The sequence below is a fragment of the Serinus canaria genome, chromosome 1, assembly GCF_022539315.1.
Source record: "Serinus canaria isolate serCan28SL12 chromosome 1, serCan2020, whole genome shotgun sequence".
In the NCBI taxonomy this organism is placed as follows: domain Eukaryota; kingdom Metazoa; phylum Chordata; class Aves; order Passeriformes; family Fringillidae; genus Serinus; species Serinus canaria.
In genome coordinates, this window is record NC_066313.1 from 64,472,705 (window position 1) to 64,500,681 (window position 27,977).

The 27,977-nt window shown below is 35.0% G+C and overlaps 1 protein-coding gene across 2 annotated transcripts in view; it reads left to right on the forward strand.

Annotated features, from left to right (window-relative positions):
* Window positions 1–27,977, forward strand: part of PIBF1 (progesterone immunomodulatory binding factor 1) — a 104,168-nt gene that overhangs the window by 20,602 nt on the left and 55,589 nt on the right. For both annotated transcript variants that reach the window (XM_018908715.3, XM_018908714.3), the window contains exons 8-10: window positions 2,613–2,794; window positions 4,576–4,701; window positions 8,651–8,749. In XM_018908715.3, the coding sequence (XP_018764260.2) occupies window positions 2,613–2,794; window positions 4,576–4,701; window positions 8,651–8,749 (407 nt within the window). The remainder of the gene's footprint in view (window positions 1–2,612; window positions 2,795–4,575; window positions 4,702–8,650; window positions 8,750–27,977) is intronic.

Genomic DNA, 27,977 nt, shown 5'->3' on the forward strand with positions numbered 1-27,977 from the left:
CTGTCTGCATTTTTGCTAATATAGCCTTGTAGCCACTTGGCCTTCTTTGCTGTCAGGGCACATTTCTGTCCCATGTTCAGTTAGTTCAACAGATATTTGCCTATCTGATCTGTATTTTGCCAGCTTTTATGTAGAGCTGTTACTGGAGGTGGCTGAAAGCCATGCAAAAGTAAATTACATGGACAGTGGTCCCCCCATTCACACAGCTAACATTTTTGTCAGGTTTGATAGGTTTGGCCTTTGTAAATTCCTGCTAGTTTTTCTGTCACCTTCTCATTCATATTCATGGATATAGCTTCCAGGGGAATTTACTCATGATCCTTGCAGGGACTGAGACTACATTTACCAGCCCAACTGAGTTCTCCTCTTTGAGGAGGATTCTGGTAATCAGAAGCCTTAATCACTTGCTATGATCCTTCAAATGGCTGGTCACCCTCACAGCAACATAGGCTATCTCCCTCAACACTGGTCAAGTACTTCCCATTTTTTCCTAGGCATTATATGCATGCCATTTTCCTAGGTATGTGACTTAGAAGGCTGAGCAAAGACAGACTGAACTCTGCCAATAAGCTCAGGAACCTGGGAGGCCCCAGGGGAAAATTTACCATTGGAAGATGAATGCTGTGAGTATGCTTGATATGGTTTAACTCCAGCTGGCAACTAAGCCCCACACAGCTGTTTGCCCATCCCAATGGGATGGGGAAGAGAATCAGAAGAGTAAAAGTCAATAAAGCTCATGGGTTGAGATAAAGACCATTTAATAGGCAAAGCAAAAGCTACACACACAAGCAAAGCAAGTCAAGGAATTAATTCCCCACTTCCAATGGGCAGGCAAGGGTTCAGCCAGGGAAGCAGAGCCCTGCAAGAATAGTGTGGAAGATCTTAGTGTGTTAACACTTTAGGAGCTGAATAAATGAGACAGACTACTCCTGAGAGTATTCAGGGGAGATGTGTTCCTTAGTGTCTCTGTGTAAATAACAGTGTTACAGATAAAACAGAGGCTAAAACTGCCACTTTAAAGATATTATTGCTCTGCCTAATTTTACAGGTAGCTGTAGAGATTGTCAGAAACATTAGGGAGAAAACTGAGTTTCTATTAGTACCCCTTTGGTGTCAGTCTGAAGGCTCTGTTAGTCTATTTATTCCTCAGTCTAGCATTGTAAGAGGACACCAAAAGTCGGGTTTGTTCTCAGCATACAACAATGGCCCGAAAAGGTACTGTCCTGTACATCAAGGTTGTACATACATATGGAGTACTGCAGAATAGCAGCAGCAATGGCTTTTTTCATTAACTTTATACTGAATTAATCAGAGTGAATACAAGTAGCACTAAAGTACCACTTCAAACTGTGTATTACTTAAATCTCCTAGAAGGTTTCTGCTGATTTTTGTGTCTACTGATACAGTATCAAGTCCTGGACTGGAAGAGCATCCAATTGGAAGTTTTTACACAGTACTTGTTCCAGAGGAGGAGTAACTGCTTGCTTTTCTTTGTGTAATAGTCAATTATGTCTGTTCAATATGGATATACATATAACATATTACTTGGAGAGAGACCATGTTTACCTTTTTTTTCTTAAATCAGGTATAGAACAGGCATTTATACCTCACCCTGAGGGTGGTGCTCAGCAAGTGGGCTGATGGAGAGGAGCATGCCTCTAAGAGCACTGTTTGTATATAAATTGTCATCTGTTTAACTTCTTGCTCCATGTCTTTGACTGCAGTATCTTCCCTAAGTAACCTTTAGTCCTTCTATGACTTAGAAAAGCTGAATTCTGTCTAAACTATATACATGATGTCTTTATAGCTGTAGGAGACATGTTTCTGATAAGTTATTAATTTATCATTCTTTGAACTTGGTATGTGAAATCCTCAGGAGCTTAAATGGCAAAATTCTTTATGTGGATGAAACTGTTTTGTTATCATGATTATTGGGCCACCTTGCAATGGTGCCCTGTATGCTCTTTGCCTGTTCTCTAACTGTGTTCACCTTGAATGGATGGAAACTATTCTCCCTCATGCTACTTCTTGGTGTAGGAAACATGGTTGATCTGATGACAAAGGTGGCTGTTCTCAACATATTCTTGTTCCTACTTTGGCATCAGTTCAGCCTTCTGTAGCAGCACCAGCTCTTTGCCCTTGTCCACAACAATTGTGCCTTACATCACCCCCAGAATTATTAGTTTTACCAATTCTTTATGGAGCAGTAATCACCCTGGTGCCCTTAAACATTTCACTACTCTCCCTGAGAATGTCATAGTCAGCATGATAGATTGGCACCAAGATTCTCCATCAGTATTTCTGACGTAGTACTCTGCAGTACTGCTGCTATGCAGTACTTCAACACTGTTTAGATACTGATGTAGATGAAAGGACCTCTTTTTTAAGGTGCTAGCTACTGGAAATAAATAATGAAAGCTCATAAAACTGTATTGTTATTGAAGTCTTTTTTTCAGCCTAAAGCTTCATCAACTTGCTTAAACTAAAGTGTTAATAGAGTCTTTTGGTTCAGATGATTTCACAGAAGAGAGTTAAATTGCAAATATGTGTACATAGGTTAAATACTTATCTTGAAATTCGTGTTAAAGTGTTCTTTTTAATACCTTTTATAGCTGGCAACCATACAACAATCCCTCAACTTGTTGCAAAAAGATAAAGATTATCTGAATCGCCAGAACATGGAGCTTAGTGTTCGCTGTGCGCACGAAGAAGATCGTCTTGAAAGACTACAGATTCAGCTAGAGGATGCCAAAAAAGCTAGGGAAGAAATGTATGAAAAATATGTTGCATCCAGGCAAGTTATTGTCTGTTCACTTCTGTCAGTAGACAGGTTCTTTAACTGTTTTCCCTTGTTTCTTGCAAATCCCGCTTAATTACTTTTATTTTTCAGAAAGCTAACCCATATTTTTTAACTAGGAGCAGAACACTTTTCTTGGGTCAAAGTATGTATCACAAACACTTCTTTAAACCTTTATAAGACCATAGCAATGTAAGTAAACTTTCAGCATAAACTTGGGCATTTATGGCAATTATTCTTGTAGGTTTGCTCAGTTAATTATAAAAGAAACTTTTTGTTTTCAGTGTATATCCATAAATCTTGTGTCCTGTATAACTAAGAGAAAGTGTGCTAATATGATTCTCCTGAAAGCTAAAACAAAAATTTTTACCTAAATGAAATGATTAGTTATGGCGCTCCAGCCCATATCAGAAGAGTTTTAAATATTTTTCCTTTCAATGCAGTCACTCAAAATTCTCTAAATTTGTTTTTCATGTTTATATCTCAGAACTATGTATTTAATTTATATTCACCCAGAACTTCTGTATTTTAAATAAAAAAATAAGTCTTACTTTTGAAAATTTAAGAAATCATTCTTTTTAGGTTTTTTAATTATAAACCTCCTTATTGTGTAAAAGGTCTTCGTAGAGTATTTGCTATAGTGTGGCACAGTTGAAGAAGGAGAAGAAATAAGTTTACTTTTATCTTGGAGGGTCAGCTGAAATACAATGTCTTAATAAAAAGAAAACATGGAAAGTTTTCTTTTACAAAAGGAAAAGGAAATGAAATAAAATAAAAGGAAAACCTGACAGCAAGCATTTTCCATTTTAATATTTTGGGGCTTCTAGTTATGTGAGGGAGTTTTTGACCAGCTCAAGTACTCATTTCTAGGAATTATGACCTATCACATGATTTGAAATCAAATTAAATCTAAAATCTTTTACAGATTCTAATGCACATATCTTCATAATATGCTTTTGTTTCCAAACCTGTGATTTTTGCCAGTTGCTTAGTTGTTGATTAATTATTCTTGAACATTAAATAAATGCTGTAAAATTTTGACATTCCTTAACTGTTAAGCGCTTACAACATAACCCTATTTTTGTCAGAGAGATTCTTTATGAGATTCCTTGCACTCTGTCATGAGCTTCCAAAGTTACAAGTAAAAGTCAATGTTTCTCTGAAACTAATTTCTTTTATCCTGATATCTTCTGATATCTGCTGCTTAAAAACATTGTGTTTTAAATAATTCATATGTTACATTGACAAGATAAATTCCCAGATTTTGGGGCTTTTTGACTTCACAAATCTTCACTCCATTTAATTTTCAGTGTTTTCTGTGATGGTTTTTTCCCCTCATATGAGGTGCAGATAGTACACAAATAAGTCTTGTAGTGGCATGGCAGCATTGCAAGTCAATAAGTTAATCAATCCTTACCCAGTAATGAAGAAGATAGTGAGGAGTTAAATGGTTACTTTAATATAAGCACTTGTGTAGAGGCTGACTAAGAAGTTCTGGAAGAATGTTAATGTTATGTAAATAATCACTATTAAAAAACTTTTAAAATTTAGATCTGTGTGCAAAAGACTTCTGTTTATTCACAGTTAAATATTATTTATTCCTGGTTGATTTTCATTTAATTTATATAGCAACATAGGCTGATAAATATTTTAAGTCATTGAGAGGTCAATGAGTGAAGATTGAAATAAAATGTAAAATCAAGAAGAACTCTGCTCTTGTAAAGCTGTACCTCAAGTTTTGATATTTTGACTAATGCGATATGTTTGTTTATTTACAGAGACCACTATAAAGCAGAATATGAAAAGAGACTGCATGAAGAGTTGGAACAAATAAGGTTGAAAACAAATCAAGAAATTGAGCAACTAAGAAGCACCTCAAAAGAGATGTATGAACGTGAAAACAGGTAGGTAAGGTGTAGGCAATCACCTAATTGAGGAAGAAATGACCAAGCACTTTCTCCTTAGGTGTAGTCCTAGCTGACTAACTCTTTGAGAGGTGTTCAAAGTGTAACAATTTAAGCTCAGTTGTAAAACTGATGGGAGTCTTGTAAAAACTAAAATGAAATTATACTTGTATGATAAGTTTGTTATATTTATTATTAAATGATGGACAGCCAACATTATCTCTTGAAAAGGAATATTAAAATTGATGTTCTACATAAAATCTGGTGGTTTGAAGTTTGTTCAGAGGTATATTATTAATTAATGTGGGATTACAGTTTACATGTCGTGTTCTAGGGGCAATCTTGAAACTGCTTGGAATCCAGAAGAGAAAGTGTTGATGCAGAAAATAAGGCAGGAAAAACCCCAAAGAAATAAGACTTAGGCCTATATGAAGTAAATCTAATTGAGTTTTTTTAGAGCATAATGATTCAAAAAAACCATTGATTTCCTGTAAATTATTGTAAAATTCTCTCCTGAAGAAGATTTTAGTCCTGCAAAGACTTGCATGATGAGTTGGTATGTGTGCCATCTAGTTGAATACTATGGAATTATATACACATGCATAAGCCTTTTAGGGACTTAAAAATTTGGACCTTTGGCACTGAATTTATTTTTTAGCTTGCTTTTTGCCCATTTTATTGCTTTAAAATGGGAGGAGTGCTTAATAACTTCACTGTAGATGTCCTGAAAGTGTCGTGTGGAGAAGGAAATGACAGTAGTAAAAAGAGATTTGTGGCATCATCCCTTCCTCTAATAGGTCATTTTGTTAATGCTGGGAAGAGTGGAAAAAGAACATGGTTTCTGCCGTACTTCAATCAACAGAACAGTTCTAATTTAAAAACAGTTACATTTTTTGCAAGTGTGAGTAAAATACACATATACATCTACACCACTTCCTGTATGCAAATCTATTTTGAATTACAAAGTATGAATTTAAACATGCACTCCTTTGGAGATTTGACAAGCGTCTGTATATCATTGAGAAAGCTACTGAAAGATATTTCATTTGGAACTGCTTTACAGAAGTTTTTTTCCTCATTTTGAAATAATTACTTCTGAAATGCAAATCCCTTAGATTTGCCTACATGTTTAACAAAAAAAAAAAAAAATTAAAAGAAGGCTTTCTAGCATATGTTCTTTCTAGAAAATACTAAGAAATCCACCGTAAGGCAATCTGCCTCAATTGTAAGACAAATGGAACCTCAAATTGTGAGCAAAACAATTTGCAGTGAATTTGTGTAATGTGATGAGATGCTGTTTGTGGCTGAAAATGAAGTTAAGATGCTGGTTTCATCCTCCTGCTCAAAGTATGGAATGGTATTACAGCTGAGCTAATCCAATATTCAGTTGCTTATATTCTTTGCCAAGCCTGATGTGCCTGATAGTTCCTTTGAATTTATTGGTGGGTATTTTACACTTGGATGAATCAGTTCAAGAAACTAAAATGGGAGGGGGCCACTAATAAAAAAGGTGATGCTTTCATGCCTAATTTTTTTGGCATCAGTTTCACTTGTATGGTTGTTGTAAGCATGGGCTATGTTTGCATTAGCAAGCATGAGTGAATTCACAAGGCATGTGAATGTCTGCAAGAGGTTTGACACTGGATTATCTGTAGTCTGTTCCCATTGATCAAACACAATTTAGTAGTTGAGAATGTGGGATACTTTCCCTAAGCACCTTTTCTGTTGTGGTCAAATCTGACTGGAATCCAGTTTGTGCATTCTAGACCAGTGTAGGGATGTGACACCTATTGCATTTATGTGCAATAAATGACAGTTGTGAAGAGGTTTGTTTGAAAACCTAATAAAGATGCCCATGAGCTGCTGCCTCCCATGTCTTCATCTCACCTTTTTTCCCCCCATGCCCATTCTTGATCCTCTAGGTAGTATTTCTGCCCATTTCAGAAGGTTACTTTCACTTGTGTGATAGGCTGGCTAGATGCCTCATAAGGCCCCAGTGCAGCCATTTGGGTTGGTGCTTCACCTCCTGTGAAATGGCAGCCACACAGAGGATAACTGGCAGCATCCCTGGTGTGTCTCCTGGCTCTCTAGAAAGAGAGTTTCAACAGAAGTTACATCACATCTGTGATTGTGGTCTTGTTGGTTGAATAGTCCCTCACTTGTGTCCTGCATTTTCAATTGATTAGTTGTTCAGCTAAACAAAAGAGTTTATTCATTAAATGAGTCTCTGTATCTCTCCTACTGTTTCATTTTTGTCCCACCTCCACTACTCTGGTCTTAAGGATACAGCTCTGGACTCCTGCTCTAAGACATAATATGCTTGATCTTAATGCTGTTAGCAAAATATATTACCATGTTCCCATATTTTGGTATGAGTCACTTTTAAAGAATCTAATCTTAAGGTCAGTCCCTGATTAATTTTTTTTAATTCTGTAGCCCAATAACTCAATTTTTAAAGAAAATTTTGTTATCTTTTTCTAAGAGCAAGTTAACTGCTACATAATTCTGATGTTAATTTTTTCTAAGTAACTGTTTGCTGTTCATATGAATTCAGAAAAGTGCCACTGATAACATTTACTCTAGAAAATAGTCTTTAAACCAGAAATTATATACCTTTAGTGTGCTACAATGACCTAGCTTAACATTTACATGAGCATAATGATTTTCTATTTTCCTTTGTATCCTGACTTTTCACTATTCTCCAAAACTTTCCCAAGCCTTTAATTTCACTTTGCCTTAAGTCAGAAAGTTGTTGTGGGTAGAGGAAAAAAAACTTCAGTAGGAAGATCTTGGTTGCATCCACATTAGCAGTTCAGTTCAGATGAAGAATGTGGTGTTGAAGTGAAATCCCCTAGTCATAGCTGCTAGCATGGTTTTAGCTGCCTTGCAGCTGTGCTTGGATTTGCTCATATTTGTAGCATATGAATAGGATTCCTTTTAGATAAAACAAAATCAAAAGGAATCTTTAAGATCATCTAATATGTTTCAGATGCTGGTGAATGTTCATCATAGAAGCAAGCAAGCAGTAGAGTAAAATCCTTAAAAACAGTCATAACGCAGATGTCTGATCCTCAACAACCCCTGATAGCTCTGGCAAATTGGCTGGTGCTCTGTTGCACTCAATATTGGACATGGAGTTTATATACTGTATCTAAGCAGTGCTTCCCTTGCTTACAGTCTACTGCAGTGTTAATTTATAGCCTGCTTGCAGTAAAACAGACTATTAATAACTAATTCCAATTTTTAAACACAAATACTATATGTTTTATTCTTAGTATCATGCTGTTCTCATTTGTGTTGGTCAAATAATAATTGAGATAGTTTGAACATCTTGATTGATCCCTGGTTATAAAAAAAAAGGAGTATCAATTGATTGTAATAAAATGTTATTTTATGGTTCTTTGCAGATCAAAAATGTTGCCAGCAATAAAACCCAGAAGGAGACTTCAGTGATATGCAATGACATATACATCTCTGTAACTAGACAATTAGTTGCATGTGGAAGTAGGATTTTTATGATTACCTAAACTTTTCTTGCTCTATCAAAAGTTGTGAATCATCTCAGCTAGGCAGACAGCATTCCTGCAGTTAATCCCAAAGCATCAAGGAAAATCATTGAATTTTATTTAATTCCTGCAAAAAATAAATAATTTTTAGTTCTAGTATTATAGAATAATTAGAGTATTATAGAATAATATATGTTTCCACATGTAAATAGGTAATTTGATAATTGTTTTTTACAATTTCAGAACTGGAAGCTTTCCTGGTATATATGAAAATAACCTGAAGTAAAGCCTCTTTAATAAATAGGTGAATAGATAGACCCTTCTGTCATTCTATGAGAGTAGAAGCAGGTAGCATTGAAATTCGGATCAGAGAGCAGTAATTAAGGAAGCAAAGCAGTCTTGTTTCTACAGATTCTTAACAGAATAATTTTTGTTTCCTTCAGAAATCTGAGAGAAGCACGAGATAATGCTGTTGCAGAAAAAGAGAGAGCAGTAACTGCTGAAAAGGAATCTTTAAGAAAATACGATCAACTCTTAGAACAGTAAGTGTTTTTAAAATACATATAAAAATCTAAAGGTATATCAGTGTTTATATCTAGGAGGTCTGGGTAGGAGGAATGACTGACTTTCTGCTTACAAAGAACAAACTGAATTATGAACTCTTCATTTAAATGAAGTTGTAGACTTAATTATTATAGTAAATTCTTTCCATTATCACTGCAGTAATAAGATCAAAGTTTGATATTTCTCCTACCATACTGTAGAGACAGGCAAACATAATTATTCATTTCATAGCAAGAATGTCAATTTTATACTGTACAGTAGCAGTGGTCAAACTCTGAACCTGTTTGTGGGCTTTTTTCTTTAGTTAAAAGTAGAAAATGACCTTGTAAGATGACTTCAATTTATAGTTTTTATGAAGTTTGGATAGAGGGCAGTAGTCATGAACAATTATGTTTGCCACATTATTTTCTTCTTACTCCTTTATCTTCTCAGTCTTTCATAATCCATGTGTAGAATATATTGTCTATACCAATGTACAGTTCCATTCAATGGAGAAGGAAACTAGTTTGATTTGGCTGTTTACAAGCACTCTAACTTTATGTTCTGTAACACCTTTTCCTTACTTTTTGGAAATTTCAAAAGTACACTGTGGTTAAACTATGAGGTAATGTAAAATTGTGGACAGTAATTAAAGTTGTTCAGGTTAAGTTTATCATGTGTCTTTAGTTTGGGATTTAATTCATTGTTTAATACAAATTTTTTTTCTATTTGTCTTTTCTTAATTAACTGATTAATTAAGGTAATTAAGTGACTGTGCTACCTAGTCATCTACTCAGAGGAAGTACTAGATGAGACTTATTTGCTCTGAATAATTTTTAATTACAGTTAAAATGTTGTTAACTTTAGCACAGGAACAAATTTATTAAAGCTTTTAATTTTTATGTATAACTCCTAAATTGCAGTGATGATACTACTGAAGAAATAGCATTGCTTAAGGATTGAAAAAATACGATTTCTAACTGATGATGTCAAACAATAAGGATAGGTCTAGAGCAAATGAGATGGGTCAGAGGATTTGATATCCACAGTGAGTTTAAGGGGCTTGACTTCAGAGTAATTCTAGTTCAGCTGAATGGGCCCAAGGGTGCTGAATGCCTTTTAGTGGTTAGAGCACATTGGAGGGGTTGTTGGGTTCTCAAAAGGAATTCAGTTTGCAAACTCTGAGGTGATGGCTCCACAATGCGGAAATCAAAGCCGTTTGAACAGGGAGGGCCAGGAAACTTGGTTCAAAACTGATCTCCTGGGTTAAAATAAAACGCTTATGTGAGTCAACACTGGTTTCTTTATGATGAGACTCCTACCTTTCAGTGTGGTAAGATTTACTAAGACATGGGGATTTCATATATAACTGGAAACTTCTCTTGAAAATCAGTCAGGCATATCATAATTTGTGTTTGCACTTTTACTTAATAAAAATACTAACTTTGAAATTCTTCTATATTTATTTCTAAACTTAAGAACTCTGGAGAAAATACTTTTCTGTCTAGCTGTATTCCCACTCATTGAATGTGTCCTTTTTTCATACTAGACTTTATTTTTGTTTCTTTTTAAATTTATGTTGCTTTATTTTGAGGAGGGATGTCCCACTGCAATTAGAAACAGGAATCTTACTTGATACTCTTATGCTTCTATGCTCTTACAGCTTTTTCTAGTGATAAGCCCTCCAGTTAAGTCAAACTCTCATTTCCTTGTGTTAAATAAATTAATAAGTTGATTAATGCTGGGTTTTGGAGTTCTAAGAAGTAGATCGCTCCTCAGAAGATTATTTTCTGCTTGGGAACATGGAAAACCTATACTAGCCTATTTTGAAATGTTGGTGTCTCTCTTAAAAAGTACCTCACTTCTAACCACATAGCAGGTGACAAGCACTTGACTTTATTCACATTCCAAATCATCTGCCTAAGTGAATTGCAAAGTAACTAACTGGCATGTTGAGATGGTAGAAATACCTTAACTTGAAAGATCCCCAAACTCTGAATTTACTGTGGACTCACATGTGACAGTTCCATGGAACAAAGAAATTTTCTAGTATCACCAGAAACCCCTAAGATGAGAAAGGAATACCTGTGTTGTCCAGTTCTGTATTTAAGTGATTATAATAGCTTGTTCTACTTTAGTAAAGACAAGGTGACTCATCATAGTTACCACCGGTATCATAATCTGTATAAACAAACAGGTTTGAAAGCTTCAGAAGTATGTGGAATGTAGACTGGCCTGAATGGTGGTTAAATAAAGCCCCCAGCAAATCTTGTGATCAGAAGTGTAACTAATACCCAATTTTCTAGTCAAGCGCAGTTATTTTCATTTTTTTTTACTCATGTTTGTGATAGTTTTCTGGGAACAGCTATTTACAAATGCCAAGAAAATACCAAAGTGATAATATTCATGAAAGAGTTATATTGAGAAAGGATCTGCTGATTCAACCTTAAAGGAGACCACTGTGATGTCAGGATGTATGTTTTGTTGCTCTCTTTGCCATTATACATCTGTAATTTCTGTCTGAGAATCCATGTTTCATTTACCTATGACAATGGCAACAACCTTAAATTATTGGATATTTTTGTATTAAAGTCTTGTCAATGTCACACGTTCTAAAAAAATATGACCTAAGGGAAACATTTTCACTTGTTGCTGGTAATGTGACCTAAGACTTTTTTCTAATTTCAAAGCTGTATTACCTCAGTTGAAATTGTCTAGGGGTAGAATAAGCAGAGCAATTCTGTCACAGCTCCATCATCTACACGGCTAAGTGCAGATGCTAAATATGTTTCAGTTTTTCCTTCTTTTGAACACTCCTGGAGTGTTATTTTCAAACTATGGACTGTTAATCTGTTACTTCTTATTGCCAAAAGAAAGAAACATCCAACCCACCAAAACACCAACACCAGAAAAAAAACCAACACCAAAAAAGTAGAAGTGCATTGTGGTTTGTTATTGGTCTTTTTCCTGATAAGGTGCGTGGTCTCCTGTGAAGTGCAACATCAAACTTTATTGGTTTCTTTTCTTAAAGTGGACTCAGAGGTCTAATATAGCATGAACTCATACTAGAGCACTTCATCTACAAGAACCATCTCTTGCCTTTGATTGTTGACTTCCTTTAAAGTCAAATTCCATAAATTTCTTCTAAAAGGAGTATAATATCTTTTTCCAGGACTCAGCTATATCAGTGGAATCTGGTTTAAAAATTATTAGGAACACAAGGGAAATTCACACAAAACCTTTTTTAGTTTGCGAGAAAAAAAAATGCTGCTCACATCACGTACTTTTACTTTTCCTGGTTTTGTAATGGTAAAGTGAGAAGTGTAGACCACTGAAGAGAAACAAAATAGGTATGCAGTAAATAGAAAATGTGTATTAAAGGAAATTGTGTTATGGCAGTACTGTTCCTTCCACTTTGCAGTGAACACACATTCATAAAGACCCTTGGTTTTGTAAAAGCTAGTTTAACTTCCTGCCTCTGTCCATTAGGTAATAGAATATTTTTAATTATGTACTTTTTTCTTTCTTTTTTGCATATACACAGATACAGATGATGAATTTTAAACCATGTTTCTATAGTTGTGTTAAGTCAGGGTGATGACTGCAGAAATCATTTAGAGCCTTAAGTTTGTTCTATAAAGATTTCAAAGATTTCAAAAATATAAATACTTTTTACTATTATTATTTAAACATTTCTGGGTTGATGTACATAGCTCAGTTTGTAAAAATTACTGAATTTATAATGGATGATCTGCTACAGGTAAAAATATCTTTAGGAGTATTTCTATTGTTTCTGCTTGGAAATGCTTTTCTCAAATAAAAAACAAAACAGAATAAAGATTATTGATATTTCTTTACAGCATTTGTCTCTGCCACATAGGTTAAGAAAAGTATGCAAAAAGTTGTCTGCATGTTTGTGTTTACAGATTTATTGCTTTTCTTCCCAGTCAGCTGCAAGCTGACTATACAACTTAAAGACTTATTTTAGTCTCTCCATAGTCTTTTTCATTTGAGTCTCTTTTATCCCTATTTTTTTTGTTCTTCATAATTGTGGTATATTTTAGAATTTATCAGATGCTATCTGATGCTAGTCATCTGTCTTAAACTTTTTAGATGATGGAGAGAAGGGATCAATTCTGTTCATCAAATGGGTTTTTAAATAAGATGAAATTAAGATTCCTATATCTTGTTATTAATTGCACACAAGCCTAGAGGACTATCTTAGGTGAGAAGATAATTGGATAAATTTCCTGAATAGATAAATGTTAGAATACATTTGGAATCTCTGTGGAGCAGGAATCTAATCACTGGACTTTCATTTATTACATAATACTTTCATTCTTAACAGAAATATTAAAACTAATTATTTTCCCCTTCTGATAACATATTTTTTCTAATCTGGATGTTGCTGACAGCAGTGACAGGATTCTAAAATTAAAATTACTAACTCAATGTCTATATGTGCTGGAGTTACTACTAATATTTAAATAGGGGCATATTACTTCTTGAAGAATATTTATATCAAATGAGGATTTCAATAACGAATTTTAAAAAATCCATACTGAAGACTGCTGGCCAAAATAGTCCTTGGGCAAGCTGCCATCACTCTGTGATAAAAACTACTGTCAGAACTTCATACTCCCTGCACATGGCTGCTAGGTTTATATACGAGGTGTTTTGCAATCCCTTGAATTGAGGAGCTATGTAGGTCTTGAAAATCACTACCATTTTAAATCTGCAGTTTCAATTAACTTTGTTTATGCTTTCCAAAATGCTTTTTTGGTAATAATAATTTGCTGCTGCTGTATTCATTTATGACTTCTATCATATGATGTGTGTGCGTAATTTTTTAACACTTAGAATTTCTATCAGAATAAAGCCAAGCCCTGCAATGGCATTATTAGACCTTGTTCATAGTTCAGCCCTAGCCAAAGTAACTATTCCACATTTCTCATAAAACGACCGTCATCTTGCTCTCCTGATGAGAAAGTTAAATAGGAGGCACAACTAAAAGGGTAAAATTCATGAGTGTGAGGAAAATTGCTGAAGGACACCCTCTCGGAAATTCTGAATCAATGCAGAGAAGTCTGTGAAAGAACATGGAGAAGCAAAGAAAAAGTCAATTTCCCAGGTGACTAGTCTAGCTTGTTTCCAAGCTGTAGAAGCAGCACTGAAATCCATAACAGAAAAAGTATGTATCCTATATTTCTACTGAAATTACTAGGGAGGCTCCTACTCTCTTCCTTTTCTTCTGAGGATATGTTTATTTGAACTTTACTTCTTAATGGAGGTGAAGTTCAAATAGGATGCATTTTAGTAAACAGAAGGAGAAAACCTAACTGATTTGATTAAGCAGATGAATAATAGTGTTGGGAAGACTGCACACTTGCTAAAGCGTGCCTAATTGTTTTTTGTTCTTAGATTCCTAATCAGAATCTTAAAATTTTACATTCTTAGCTAAGATAGTGTTCTTGCAGAATGAATGTTTTGAGCTGTGTAACCAGTCACTTCATAACTGTAACTGTCTTGATGTTGAAGAATTATCTACATCAAGACTCATAGGAATGCTAAGTTAGTCTGATGTCTGACCTTTCTGAGCTTCATTACATCTGGAACACAGGCTTTGAAGTTTATTCTCTTACTGTGCAAGGAATGTTTAATGATTGTATTTATAGCTCTAAAAATCTTTTATTTCATTTGTTCTTGCCCCAGCTCAGAAGAAATAGTACTCACAAAATATTTTCAGCCTCTGAGGGATGCTTCGAAAAAGTTGTAATACCAATATATCTTCATATCATAAAGATTTTCCATTAGCCTTGTTGTTCTCATTTTACTTTTTATTTCCTGCTAGCCAAAATGTTTTAATCTTAAAATATTAGTAGAGGCAAATTGTTAAAATGGTGCAATGGCTATTCTGAGTACCTAAGAAACTATTTATTTACTCACTCTTTCAAGTCCATAGAGTGTTTTTGCTGGCCTGGAAAGGTTAAAATAAATCATGTCCTTTGAGAAAAAATTCAAAAACACTTGCAAATTCCTTCAAAGAGGGATTCTGCATTATAAGGGTGGTGCTGCTGCTTGTATGTATTTCTTCAGTTACTGGGTTGAAATATCCACTGCAGTCCATGATTTTTCTATGATTGTTAGTATTCCTCAGGTACACACCCATTTTTGTGACTCACTGCACCCAGCTTCTCATTAATGGTTAGCACTGCCATGAAGAACAAGAAGGGGTCCTTTGTAACTCCTTACCCAATCATGTTTCAGGGTAGTAAATTTTACATGCATTCAAAATGAGACTGGGAACATTCAAGTTAATTTTGAGAATCCCTTTGCAGGTAGAAAGCACATCGCCGTTCAGGAAATGCTCGAGAGAGAAGTAGTCGAACACTAGTGGCAGAGGTTTAGGGAGAAATACAGAATATGCAGAAGTTTTTCTTGCTTTTCTCCAAACACACTTTTGGCTGCAATTGCAGCCAGCTTTATCAGGCTACATATGCCTTTTGTGTGATGCACTACAGCCATTCTATGTAGAACAGGAGCTGTGAAACACAGGGGAACTTCCCAGCCTTTTTACTGCATGTCCTGTGGGTCCCTTTGGAAAGGGGACATTACGCTTGAACTGATGACCAGATACAAATGAAAGCTTTTATCTGAACAAATTGTTAATCTGGGTTCTTGTGTGTTTTTTCAAAGATTGTTACATACATCAAGTTATCTATGAAAATAATGTATTTCTGGAGTGTTTCTAACCATCTGGGCTTGAAGGACTTAATGCTGTGAAGTCCCTGCCAGCGTTAAGTGACCCAAAGCATTAACACTTCAATGGCACGTGAGAAAAGGACCTGTTTATAGGAAACTCCCAAATATAACTTTCTTAGAATACAGAAGAAAAGCAGGTCACAAATAACTCTATGACCATAAATACAGCCAGGGAATGTTAATTGTATATGTTTACCAAAACAGTGTGTTATAATGCCAGTTCAAAGGCTAAATTCTTCAAATAAGGAATACTGTATTTTCTGTGTGTCTGTACAAAAATTTTGATCTTCAAATTATGGCTATTTGTGTTATATTGCATTTAATAAAACCAAAAGAGTTTTAATGGTAATTTTCTTCTGTAATTACTTTCTTTTTTACCCCCTGGAAAAGGATGTTATGCTATACTCATTTCCAGATAGCAAACTTTGGAAGAACAGTGTCCAATAGATGCTTGTGTGGTGCGAGAAGGAAGTTATAGCTTTGTGATGTTAAAACCTCATCATAAATTCTGAAATGTTGGACATGAAGACTTAGCATTGATGAGTGAGAGCTTTGAGCTAAGTGTTGGCTAGAGTTTGTCTTCTTCAAAATCACACTGGAATTGTCAAGAAAATGCTAGCTATAACTGAAGAAAGCATTAGGCTGGTCCTCATTTCCATGGTGGTGACACATGTTTCATTTGAGTAATTCTTACAAATCAGAAAAATGGTGGTGTGTGCTTCTGGAATAAAGCATAGGTAAATAATTTGTAAATGAACAAATTAAAAACTGTGAATAAATGAAGGACCGTCATAGTATGTTCATTCACAGGACCCAGAATAGTACATCAGTGAGCCAAGGTACTTTCATGCCATAAACCATGAGGAGCTGTTTGCCTTGGACATTAGTCCATCCAGCATTGAATATGCCTAATTAATTGCATCAAGGACTTCCCAAAAGAGAGTGATGTATGATCTTTATGTGTAATGCTCGCAGCTGGTGAGTCCAGTGTTCACAGCTGATGGAACAACCATGCGAGTCCATGGCAGCTGTTTTGTTGCTTTATTTCTTCATGAGATTGGCATGTCTGGTGACCAGTGCCTTTATGAGGAAAGAATGGAAAGTCCAAGATTGAAGGGCCAATTTCCCTTTCGCATGCTCTTGTTTCCAGATAATATTGCCTCAAGAATTTATCCCGGACTTTTTCACAGTTGACTCAGAGAGTTGTTTACATTCAGGGACACCAGTAATTTTTCTTTTTAAATTGTATGCGTTCAATGTTGAAGTATTGCATCCCATATTAGATAGTGGGAAGGCCACATCCTTCAGTTTACTCAGTGCAAAGCTATTTAGATAATTTTTACAGCTATTTGTGTTTCTAGCTGAATGATCTAAAGGCACAGTTGTGTCTACTTATATGACTGTATGGGTAACTGTGAGTGTATTCTGTGAAACCAGCAAAATGCATGTGCAATTAATGTTCAAGGCACAGTAAGCCAGAGTTCAAGAGCTTTCTAAGGAATAACTTGATCTGGGTAGCTGTCGGGGTGGCAGTGTGAAATATCAGAACATTTTTACCAAACTTCATTTAGCCATAGTGACACTTAGCTGTGACAGGACATTTGAATCATGGGGTACCAAGATGGTGGTACTACTTTGAGCTGTTTATGGTATCAGTGAGGGGAAGCTGGTTTAGATTTGAAAAAAAAAAAAGTAACTTGTAGCCATAGCAAGACCAATAGGCTCTTCAGTAGGAGAATGGTAACATTTGTTCTGGATGGGCCTCCAAGGAGAGCACAGTGTGAAAACAGATATGCTGGTGTCTTCCAGAGGGTCACTGCCAGTTGATTAGGAAGAGGATTTGTAATTCTGTGGGAGGAGTGTGGTGAGAGGCAGTATGTATACTTGTACAGAACCTGAGCATTGAATAAACCCAACCAAGATGGAATGGAGGGGTGCTCCATTAAATCAAGGGGCTTTGCAACTGCCTGTAAAGGGCTCTTTTAGTTCTTACCACTGGGCAGAATCCATACAGATCCTGTTCATGTGTCTATACTGCCAACCCTTTCTTGTGAGCCCTGTTTAATACTAGTTTTTTGTATTAGCAAAGAAACTAATGTTGCCACATCAAGATGTGACCACCCTGCTGACTCATCAAGTGTGGAGAAGATAGAGACTCTGTGTGTGTGTCTCTTTGAGCAGCGAAAAAAATTGCCATAGTTTATGAAGCTTCATACCCATGGAATAAACAAAACTGAGAAACTTTCTCTTAAGAGGAAGTCAAATTTTTACATCAAGTGGCAGTATAGTTGTAGGAATAGCTATAAGTAGACATAGGTTCCTTTGAGATGAAGCTTAGGCACTACATAAAACATTTATACCTGTCAGGCGCTTAGTCTTTGTATGAAATGTTGGATTTCATAATAGACATGTAAAGTGTACATACTTGTACTTACAAGCCTATTTGTACATCTCTTGTAAAATTTAAACGTTGGATATGTTGTCAAAATGCTGCAGCTCTTGGCTAACATTTTAATATAAATACTACTGCGTGTTTATGTATATAATCTAGTGTAAGCTTTGATGTGGAACTTGTCATCTGGAATTGTTTTCAAAGATATTTTAATTGTTTCATGGAAAGTGTTGCCATGGATAACTGATATGGAAGTGCACTGATTCATCCCTTCTGAAATTTAGCTTAATGTTTGCTCTGCTTTTTCTAAGATCTTTAGTGTTTCCATTCCAGAAATATAATCAAGATCATAAGTTTCAAAATGCTTCAAAATGCTAAATTTTACCTTGGATACATTGCTGAGGTCACTAGAACTCGTTGTGGGTCATAGAGAGTGAAAGAAATTGTCCCACTCAAAACGCTATGGAAGGGGGGAAAAGGTTTTATTTGTTCAAAATGGTACTGTAAGTAGATGAAAATAATTAGAAACCATAGTCCTTCCCTTGTCTTTATAAGCTGCTCTCTTCAGGTAATTAACTGACTCCTGAATCTCTGAGTTCACTCGTGATACAGGGTTTCTCTGAACAGTAAAGGGCAACCAAAGTGTGATTAATGATAATCCTGTGACCCTGTGAAAGGCCCAGGGTTAGGTGGAATGGAGCCTTTATTAATAACTCATTTTGAAGATTTTTAGACCTAAATCCAGGTGAGGAAATACTGTGTTTTTATTGTCTGTTGCATGTTCCTCTAGAACATTTTTGTTTTTACAGACTGTTACTTTATAGAAAGTAGTGAGGCTGGGTTTTTTGATTTTAATTTTGTCCTTTATGACACTGTTCCCAGTCACAAGTTTTGAAGTCTGCATTCAATTTTCTGTGTCAGAGTTCTTTTTCTCTGTTTTCAAAGTATTGTATATGCATAGATAAATTGAGTACATTTCGGGTTTATTTTCTCCATGCCAGATGCCTTCTTCTTTTCAAAGTAAAGAGACTTTTTCAAGTAGTGCATTTGCTGAAGGTAGGTGTATTACTAAAATGTGCACATCTACAAAAGTAGTTGACATGCTCCAAGTTAGAAGAGCTACCTTAATTTGTTGGTAATTTGTTTGCTTGCCAGGGCTGTCCCCCCACCCTGCATTTTCTTACTTCATAAAATAATCAAATCTTCCTTTTGTCCTTTGTCTCAAATTATTATCTATTTAGACTGTACAACTGTATTAAACAGTTTTAGTTTAACCATTAGAGTAAAAAAAAAAAAAAATGGAATCTTTTTTTTGCTAAATTGATATCTCTTGGCAGAATTACTAATTGTTTTTGAAGATAGTTTTACATTTATCTTTGTAAGTCTCTTTTGTTATGCCAGCTGTCTAAATCTTTTCATAAACTTAAGTTAAAAGAACATATTTTCCGTGATTATTTTAAAATATAATGTTTACTGGAAGGGAAGTCTAGTGAATTCCCACAGATGAAGTGTGAGTGTATTTCTCCCACTTGTAAATGAGTTCTTATTTCCTACAGTATGTGTTCTGGTACCACAATGAGTCATTTTCAAGATGTTTTAGTTTAGCTTCTAAAACATTTAAAAACTTGGCAGAGACATGTAAATGAATGTTACATCTAGTTTTAGAATCTGCTTCCAAAGACTTATTTTGCTAAAATGAAGACTGTGAATAAACCTTTCAGAATGCAAAAGTGTCTTTTGTGATAAACCTGAAGTCATTTGCAGAGGTCTTTTGGTTTGACTTGTTCATGATTGAGGATTTTTTCCTCACCTTTAGCAGGTTTTGGTTTAACAATCCTGTAAAATAGGGCGAATACTTTTGTGGAAAAGCCTAAAATTTTACACAGAATGTGTTGTTAATTTGATCTCTTAGCCAGACAAGTAATACCTTTTTTCAGTATTTAACTAAATTTTGCAAATTTTCATGCTATTTTATTTTAAAATGTTTCAATTTTATAACTTTTCAAAATGAATGTAGTGCCACCTCTGCTTTAATGTGATTTAATATGTTTAAGATTATGTGTGCCATGCCCTACATAAATCTATTTCCTGATACTACTTTAACAGTTTACCTGTTGGAAAAAAACTCAAGACACTAAGTATTTTGTATGATTAAAAGGGACTGAGGAGTTATGGGAGTGGAGCGCGAGTTGGAGGAAAATGGGGCAGACCAACTATGTTTAGATTAAAAAGGAAAAAAAAAAACCACCCCAAACAAACAAAATCCCCAATGCAAAATGACCAGTGTTTTGTGTCTGAGAAAGTCATGTCTATTGTTTAAAGAATATTTTATATTTTAACTTGGTTGTCCTGGCTTCCTGGCATCTGGAACATTTAATATAAGGGGACCTTAAATGCTTTGCTCATATGTGAGACCTATGCTGAGATACATGCACATTTCTGCAGGCTGGATTTGAATACCCTAAAAATTTTCCAATTGTTGGCAACATCTGTATTGTCAGTTATGGTACAGATAACTTTTCAACCCCCTGATTATTCTGTTCCAACTTTACCCATTTGTATATTGTCCATGATGCAACACCATGTTATCAGTAAGGTCTTACTGTAATTATCATAATTAAAAATTTCTATAGCTTTCTGTTAGATTCAGAAGGAGATGTGGAAACATATAAAACTTGGATCAGTAAATCCTTCATGAAAACATTTCTTGGAATCCATTTTTACTTAGTTATGTGATATAAAATATAAAGGAAAACCCTGTTTCAAAACCCTTCTCCACCTAACTCATCCCCCCCTCTGACTGGTCCTAAATATAGTAAATTTTCATCAAGGACAAAATCAGAAAAAGGACGGGAAGAAGTTAGTTTAAGGGATTGAGAATCTTAATTGTTTTGTCAGACAAAAGCATTTTCCTCCTTACATTATGTCTATGTTGTGAAAAATAGGCAAAAAAGTAAGCATGAGATGGGGAAGGGATTAGTGTAAATAAGAGATAAAACAAAAAAATAGCAGCCATGAAAGCTTCACTGAGTGTGATTCATCTAAGTGTAAAATAAATGGTGCAGCTTCCCAGTCTTTCTCTTTGGAAGAGTAGTCTAAGTCAGGCAAAGACAAAAAAGTTGCATGAAGGGATTGGAGGAGTGGAAGTGGAAGTCAGTGTGTTGAGATTGATGGCAGACTCCATTTCTTTGTTTCTGGCTATCTAGTTACCTTTGTACAGCTGTTTGTAGAGATGGAAACTGTGAATCTAATTCATGGTAACTTTGATATGAATTTTGTTCACTACAAGGTGAAAATCTCCTTGCCATTCTAACACTGAAAACGTTTGAACATAATATTCAGAGATCTCAGTTTTGTCCATACCACTGTTTCAAAATTTTGTGATATTTTGGAAGCATTTTTAAAATGTAATACACTGTTGGACTTGGGATGCGTTCAAACATTAGTTTCTGAGCAAAGTAAGTAAAATGCAGCATGGATTTTAGTACAGTGTTTACTGTGGCTTTCATCAGTCTTGTCTAATTTTAAATACCTGTGCTGGGATGGAATCATGTCTGTAAGGTACCTGTTTTTTTTCCATTGACTTATAAAGGGAGTCTGCACAACAAGCTCAGGTGTAGGTAACGACATCATAAACAGCAGAAGGTACACAACTCAAGTCCCACATGGCTTTTCTGAGTAAAAGGAGTTCAACATAGACTCTCTTCAGAAATTCATGGGTTTTGGAGCTTTTATGTTTTATCAGTCTTACTCAGTCCTCCTCCAATGCAGAATTGTGAAGCCTTTAAGCATTTCTCAAAGGCTGGTCAAAAATTGAATGCTTTCATTATGAAGTGGTATATGCCTTATATGCTGCTTTTGGGGGCCTTTTTTAAATGAACTCTGCTGTTTTCCAGGACTGTAAATATTTTGATTTACAGAAATTCAATCAATGTAGGTCCAGATACGTGATTATACAAAAGATTGGACCTGATTAATGAAACTACAGAAGGTAGGAAGATACCATACTCCTTCAAAATTTTCAGTCTTAGCTACCTTGCAGTAACTCAAAAAGAGTTGCCAAACCCAAATGAAGAGGAAACTTGCATTGGTGTTTTTAGAGAAAAGGGTAGAAAGGACAGAAAAGATCTGTGGTGGAGCAGAGAACCACCTGTTGCCCATGGGAGGGGTGGTGATTGCCCTAAGGAAGCTGTGACCCTGTGGAAAGCCCATGGCGGAGCAGGTTGGCTGTCAGGACTTGTGACTTCACAGGGACCCACGCTGGAGCAGTCTGTTCCTGAAGGACTGCACCCATGGGAAGGACCCACACTGGAGAAGTTTGTGGAGGGCTGCCTCCCATGGGAGGGACCCCCATGCTGGAGGAGAGGAAGAGTATGAAGAGTCCTCCCCTGAGGAGGAAGGATTGGCAGGAATGTGGGATGAACTTACCACAGCCCCCATTCCCTGTCTTTCTGCCCTACTGGGAGGATGGGTGTAGAGAAAGTTGGGAATAAAGTTAAATACAAGAGGAAGGGAGGGAAGGGGGGAATGTGGTTCGTTTTAGGACTTGGTTTTATTTCTCATTACCCTTTTCTGATTTGATTGGTATTAAATAAATTTTTCCCCAAGTCTGTTTTGCCCATGATGGTAACTGGGGACTCCTCTCTGCCTGTCCTTATCTTGACCCATAAGTCTTTCATTATATTTCTTCTGCCCTGTCCAGATACAGAGAGATAGAATGGCTTTGGTGGGCACCTGGGATCCTGCTGGGCCAATCTACCACACTTTACTCAAAATGTTGGTTGATAAGTACAGGTTTTGCATACATTAATGACTTTCCAACAGGTTGTCATAGTGATATCTGGGGGTAGATTTTCCCTGACTAGATTCCAGTGAAGTCTTACCAGTACCTCCTGTTCTCAAGCACCACCTAACCTCAGAGGTGCAAAATCATTCCAAGTTGGAGCACATTTAGGTAGAGGTTCTTGTGCATGCTCGGAAGTCTCCTGGTTTGGAAAGCTAAGTGCTTATTTTGATACTGGTAGGAGGTGCTTGAACTCTGGTCAAGTCCCTGAAGGGCCTGTTGTTATTAGAACATGGCTAACTCATTCAGGATCATTGAGTTCACTCCAGAACACTGTTAGAAGAAGAGGTAATGGCTAAGCTTTGCCTCTTTTGAACATGATTTGAGCTCTCCCCCAGAAAGTTTAAGACCCTTGTCCTTTCCCTCTCAGTCTCCCTAATTACTTAAATAGGTTTTGGTGTTACCTGGAAGTTATGTCAATTTGTCCAGAGCTATTGGCAACATGTCTTGATATACACAATGCATGAGTTTAGCAAAATGCCACAAGAGAAAAAATGAACAAATTTGGGTATTTTTTTGGTGAAAGTCAAGGAAACAAATTCTCAAAATATTATATAAATGCAATTAAAATATAATTTTCAGAATCTTCTGTCTATTTCATTGTCTTTTTTGTACTTCTTTTTCCATTATTAAATGAAGAAAAAAACGAAAACTCTACAAATGTGGATATTGGCAATAGAGTAGCTACCTATAAGGTTTATAAACATTATTTTTTGAATAAGCCTTTTGGATCATTGATTATTTTGTCATTTCATGTAACCATCTTTTCAGAAATTAAACTCTGAACTGTACTATTCCTACTGGAAGACATTCTAGTTGTTATGTTCAGATGGGATTTTAATTTCTGTTTCAAGATCATTTTCTCCTGGTTTATATCACAGCGTTCCATTAGTAGCATTAGTCAAATTCTATTGTTTTCTCCTCTTAAAATCTTAGTCAGACTTTGTTTTTCTAGATTGTAGCTTATTTGATTTCTCATGGGATAGATTCCTTGTTCTCTTGGACATCTGAGTACCATTTCCCTTAATCCTGACCTCACTTTAACACAGATAACTGCAATTCTGAATAATGTGTCAGATAATTTCCTGTTCTATCTTGTATGATACCATAATTTCCACTAGATGTACCTGAGTGATTCCTGGAACTTTGTGGCTTTTGCAGAGCTGGGTCATGTTAGCAGTTTAGTTATCCTAATCCCATGTAACAAATCTAGATCCTTCTCCTCAATGTGCTCTGCCTCGTAGGATACTGGATGAACAGTTAGGTTTCCTAGCCCTGCTCTAAGTCTTCCATCCATATATACACTGTTTCTAGTTTTGTGATTATGCTACATTGTTATTGTTCTGTGAGAATCACACTCTGTAGTTTCAGAGAAGCACATCACTAGTAGATGTGCAGTCATTTTTGCTGCAAATACTTAACATGAGATACAACTCACCTAAATGAACCTGTGCTGAGTACACTTACAAAGGAACTGCAAATGTCTGAATTATTATCATTCCTCAAATATGTTTTTAATCTGCATTTCAGATCTTTAGCTATTCTGTGTTGTGTCAATACAGAATAGCTGTATAAAAAGATATTTATTCAGAATAGCTGGATAAAAAAATGGAATTGCTAAAAAAGGAAAGGAAGTAGGTTTGAAAATTGTAATTTTACCTCTGGTGTATGATGCTAATCCATTTGAACTTGCATTACTGAGTTGTGTGGAGAAAATAACATTTGTGAAAAGTGCAAAAACTTGCAAGTTGTTTCTTTGTTCTTATCAGTTAACAGTTTCACCAAACAAACCTGTCACGGCAAATTTTTTTTCCTATATTAGTTATGAAAAATAATAAAACAAATTACACTTATTTCTCTGTAATTTTTTTACTTGCTTTGTTTTAACTTTTCTGTACAGTTTATTTAGCAGATACCAGATTAAAATGTTAAGGAAATGTTAAGTGATTTTTTTTTTCTCTTTTAAAAATACATAGATTTTAGACACATTTGTTTTGCTAATTACTAGTCATATGGACTATCTTTTTGTGTCCTATTAAACAGAAAATATCGGATCTATAAGAATGGCTTTTTACTCCACTCTGAGTTTAAGGAAGCGAATAGCATAAATTATGTTACAGTTCAAATAATGTCCTTAGCTTTCACTTGCCTGCTGCACTTTCAGATTTTATTTATGTGTTGTAGCACATATGTGGAGTGCACAGACATGCTTAAGCATCACTTAAATACTGAAATTCTCTCATCATATTAGTATTTGTTATCTTTCCATAATGTTTGCAATTCAAGCAGCTTTTCTGCTTACTTGTATTGGCCTTCCTACTCCAGTTACCAGCCTACAAAATAAATCCTTGTATATTCAAATTGATGCCAAGATGCCAGCAGTACAAACTCTAATGCATGATTCATAATGCAAACTCTCAGAGCATTTACTCATGTACAAGTACATTCCTACAAAATGACAGTCAGATAAGTTTATATATGTAAAAGTGTGATCACTGAAAAGAGATTCTTTGTTGATCATGCATGTGTGCATATTTCATATCAATTCTGCAATCTTAGATGGTTAGAAACTAGCAATTTTCTGTTACTCCTATTTTAATGCTAAAATAGGAAATGAACCATTTAAAAACAAAAAAAAATTCTAAATTGATTTTGTTAGAAAAATAGAAACATATTTTCCAAAATTAAAAGTAAGTTTGTGTATCGGTTTGTGGAGGGAATATAATGAAGGAGAATCCTTTAAAATAAGGAAATAAAAAGATTACTGAAATGTGATTGTTTCAAATGAAAGAAAAATAGTTTTGCCAATACAACACTGATGCTTATAAATAGTTTTCTAGGTCTACAGAAAAATGTAAGTTCTATCCCTACCAAATGAATTGGGCTCAAGACCTCTTTTTGCAATTTTTTTGTTCAAATTACAATTTCAGAAATTGCATTCTAATAAAGATAATATCTTGAGAACTAATAATGCTTACAGAAATAACTATATTTGAAAAAAACTTGAAAAAAAGATACTTTTAAACACAGTCTATTTGGCACACATAGAAAATTTTGTTATTGAAACTCCATAGCAAAACTCTTGAAAACAAAAAGTGAAAGAAACATATTTTAAATAGTACTGTAGAAAGGTTTCTTTTCTCTTCTTGAGTCCCTTCAATGTCAAATGGCCTCTCTTCTTCCTTTTTTTCTTTTTTTAACTTTATTTTGCTGTTTAGTATTCTTTTGAACAGTCCCAAGCTGTGCATTTCTTTTTTTTTTTTTTTTGAAGCTACATAAACTAATTTGAAGTCAGTGAGAAATGCAAAATAAGAACTGTAAATGCCACTAGAGCTGGAGAAATGGAAATTCATAGGAGAATATTACCAAAGAACTAAGTTTTGTTGCTTTTGTTATTGCAATTTAAAGTATAAAATCTGACCAAAATATTTGCAGTAGCAGTAGACTATGCTTTCTTAAATACAGAAAAATAAGTGAATATGCAAGTTATAATTTTCCTTCTAGTATATATTTTAATTACTTTCCTATCCACAAAGTTTATGGTCCTATTTTATGGCTTTGTAAGAGTATTTCAGTCTGCTGTTTATTTTATTAATTGTATTGCATGCTGTATTTGATCATGATCTGAGAGATGCATTGAATTACTTTAAACACATGCTTTAGATTCCTATGGATGCATAGTACAGTTGTTGAACATACCCTGCATTTCTAAAGAAGCAAAAAAAGATTGCTCACATTCATACAAGAGCTTGCTTCCATGCCAAGAATGACAGATGCTGTTACAGCTGAGAAATGTAGTGTTTTAGGAAAACACTCACACAGTAGTTGTCTTAGGCCAAAGTAAAAAAAAAATAATTTAAGACGCCTTAAACTAAACTGGAGTTAAAGGTACTGCAATGTAGATGTTGGTTGTGCGAACTGTCAAGGATTATGTTCTAATTCAGTAAATCTACAATATCTGAGTGAACAAAATAGTTTTGTTCTCTGCCTGGAATAATTTCACATGTGCCTAATTATTGTTTTTCTCATTTCAAGTAAATATATTTGCAGGAATTTTTTTAATTGTTTGTATTTTATGTTGTAGAGTGTGTGTAAATGATAGCATACCAAGGAATGGTGAAGAGGGGAGTTGTCTGTGCATAATCCAAACTTTTGTGGCCTGTATCTGACTTCACTGTGCCAAAGCAACATATTTGTCCTATTTTAATGTTCACATGATCAGCCAGAGTCTTTAAATTCATTCCATGTGCTACAGAGAATAATTCACGTGGGAGATTGGTTGTCATGTTTAGCAAGAATATAAGATAATAGAGTAAATGGAAATTTGGAAAGTAACAGAAGTACCAAATTATATAGCATTCTATATAATGATGCCTCAATTAGAAACACATAGTGGTAATGACACAGATACAACGGTGTAGCCCTTCCTTAATGGACTAAAAGTCCTGACACACACTATTGGACTTGTGTGGTGACAGTTTTGCTTTCTACGGTGCTAAAAATGCATATGACTTTGCCTAAATTAGAAAAATAATTGTTCTGAATTTTTTAAAACCCCTAAGGTGGCATAGAAGTAATAACTTCTGAATTCTGTCAAAGTCATTAACTTCACAAACCTACAAGTAATTCTTTAGAGTCCAGCAAGGAAACTCAGAAAAGGTGCTTCTTGTCACTGACAAAAAAAAAAAAACAAAAACAAAAAAAAAAAAAAAAACAAAAAAAAAAACAAAAAAAAACCAAAAAAACCTGTAATAGGTGGGAAGGATTGCTACAGTTGTAAAAAGTTTTATTCCTTCATTAATTTACAACAATGTGTGTCATGGTAAGTGGCAAATAACCAATACTTTATTTGCTTTCAGAGAGAGTATATTTTATATAAACAGGCAAGTTCTGTTACATTCTGTGGCTAGGGAACAGAGATTCATAACATTTTCTTCTATTTCAAAGAAGCAATTTTAAAATGGGATAAAATGCTAAATATTCTGGGTCTTCCCAGTGCAGTGTTACAGGCAGTGTTGAATTAGCTTGATACTTTTTTATTATTCTGAAAGGGAAAATATCCCTTGAAAGTTCAAAGAAAATAGTTTAAGCAGTTTAAGCCACAGGCCACATCAGAATAATCCCTGGTTAGAATTTGACATGTATCTAAAATACTATCTCTCAAAGCAGATGCTCTTTACTCTTACCAATATATTTGAATTCAAACAAGAATTCAAAAAAGTAATTTACA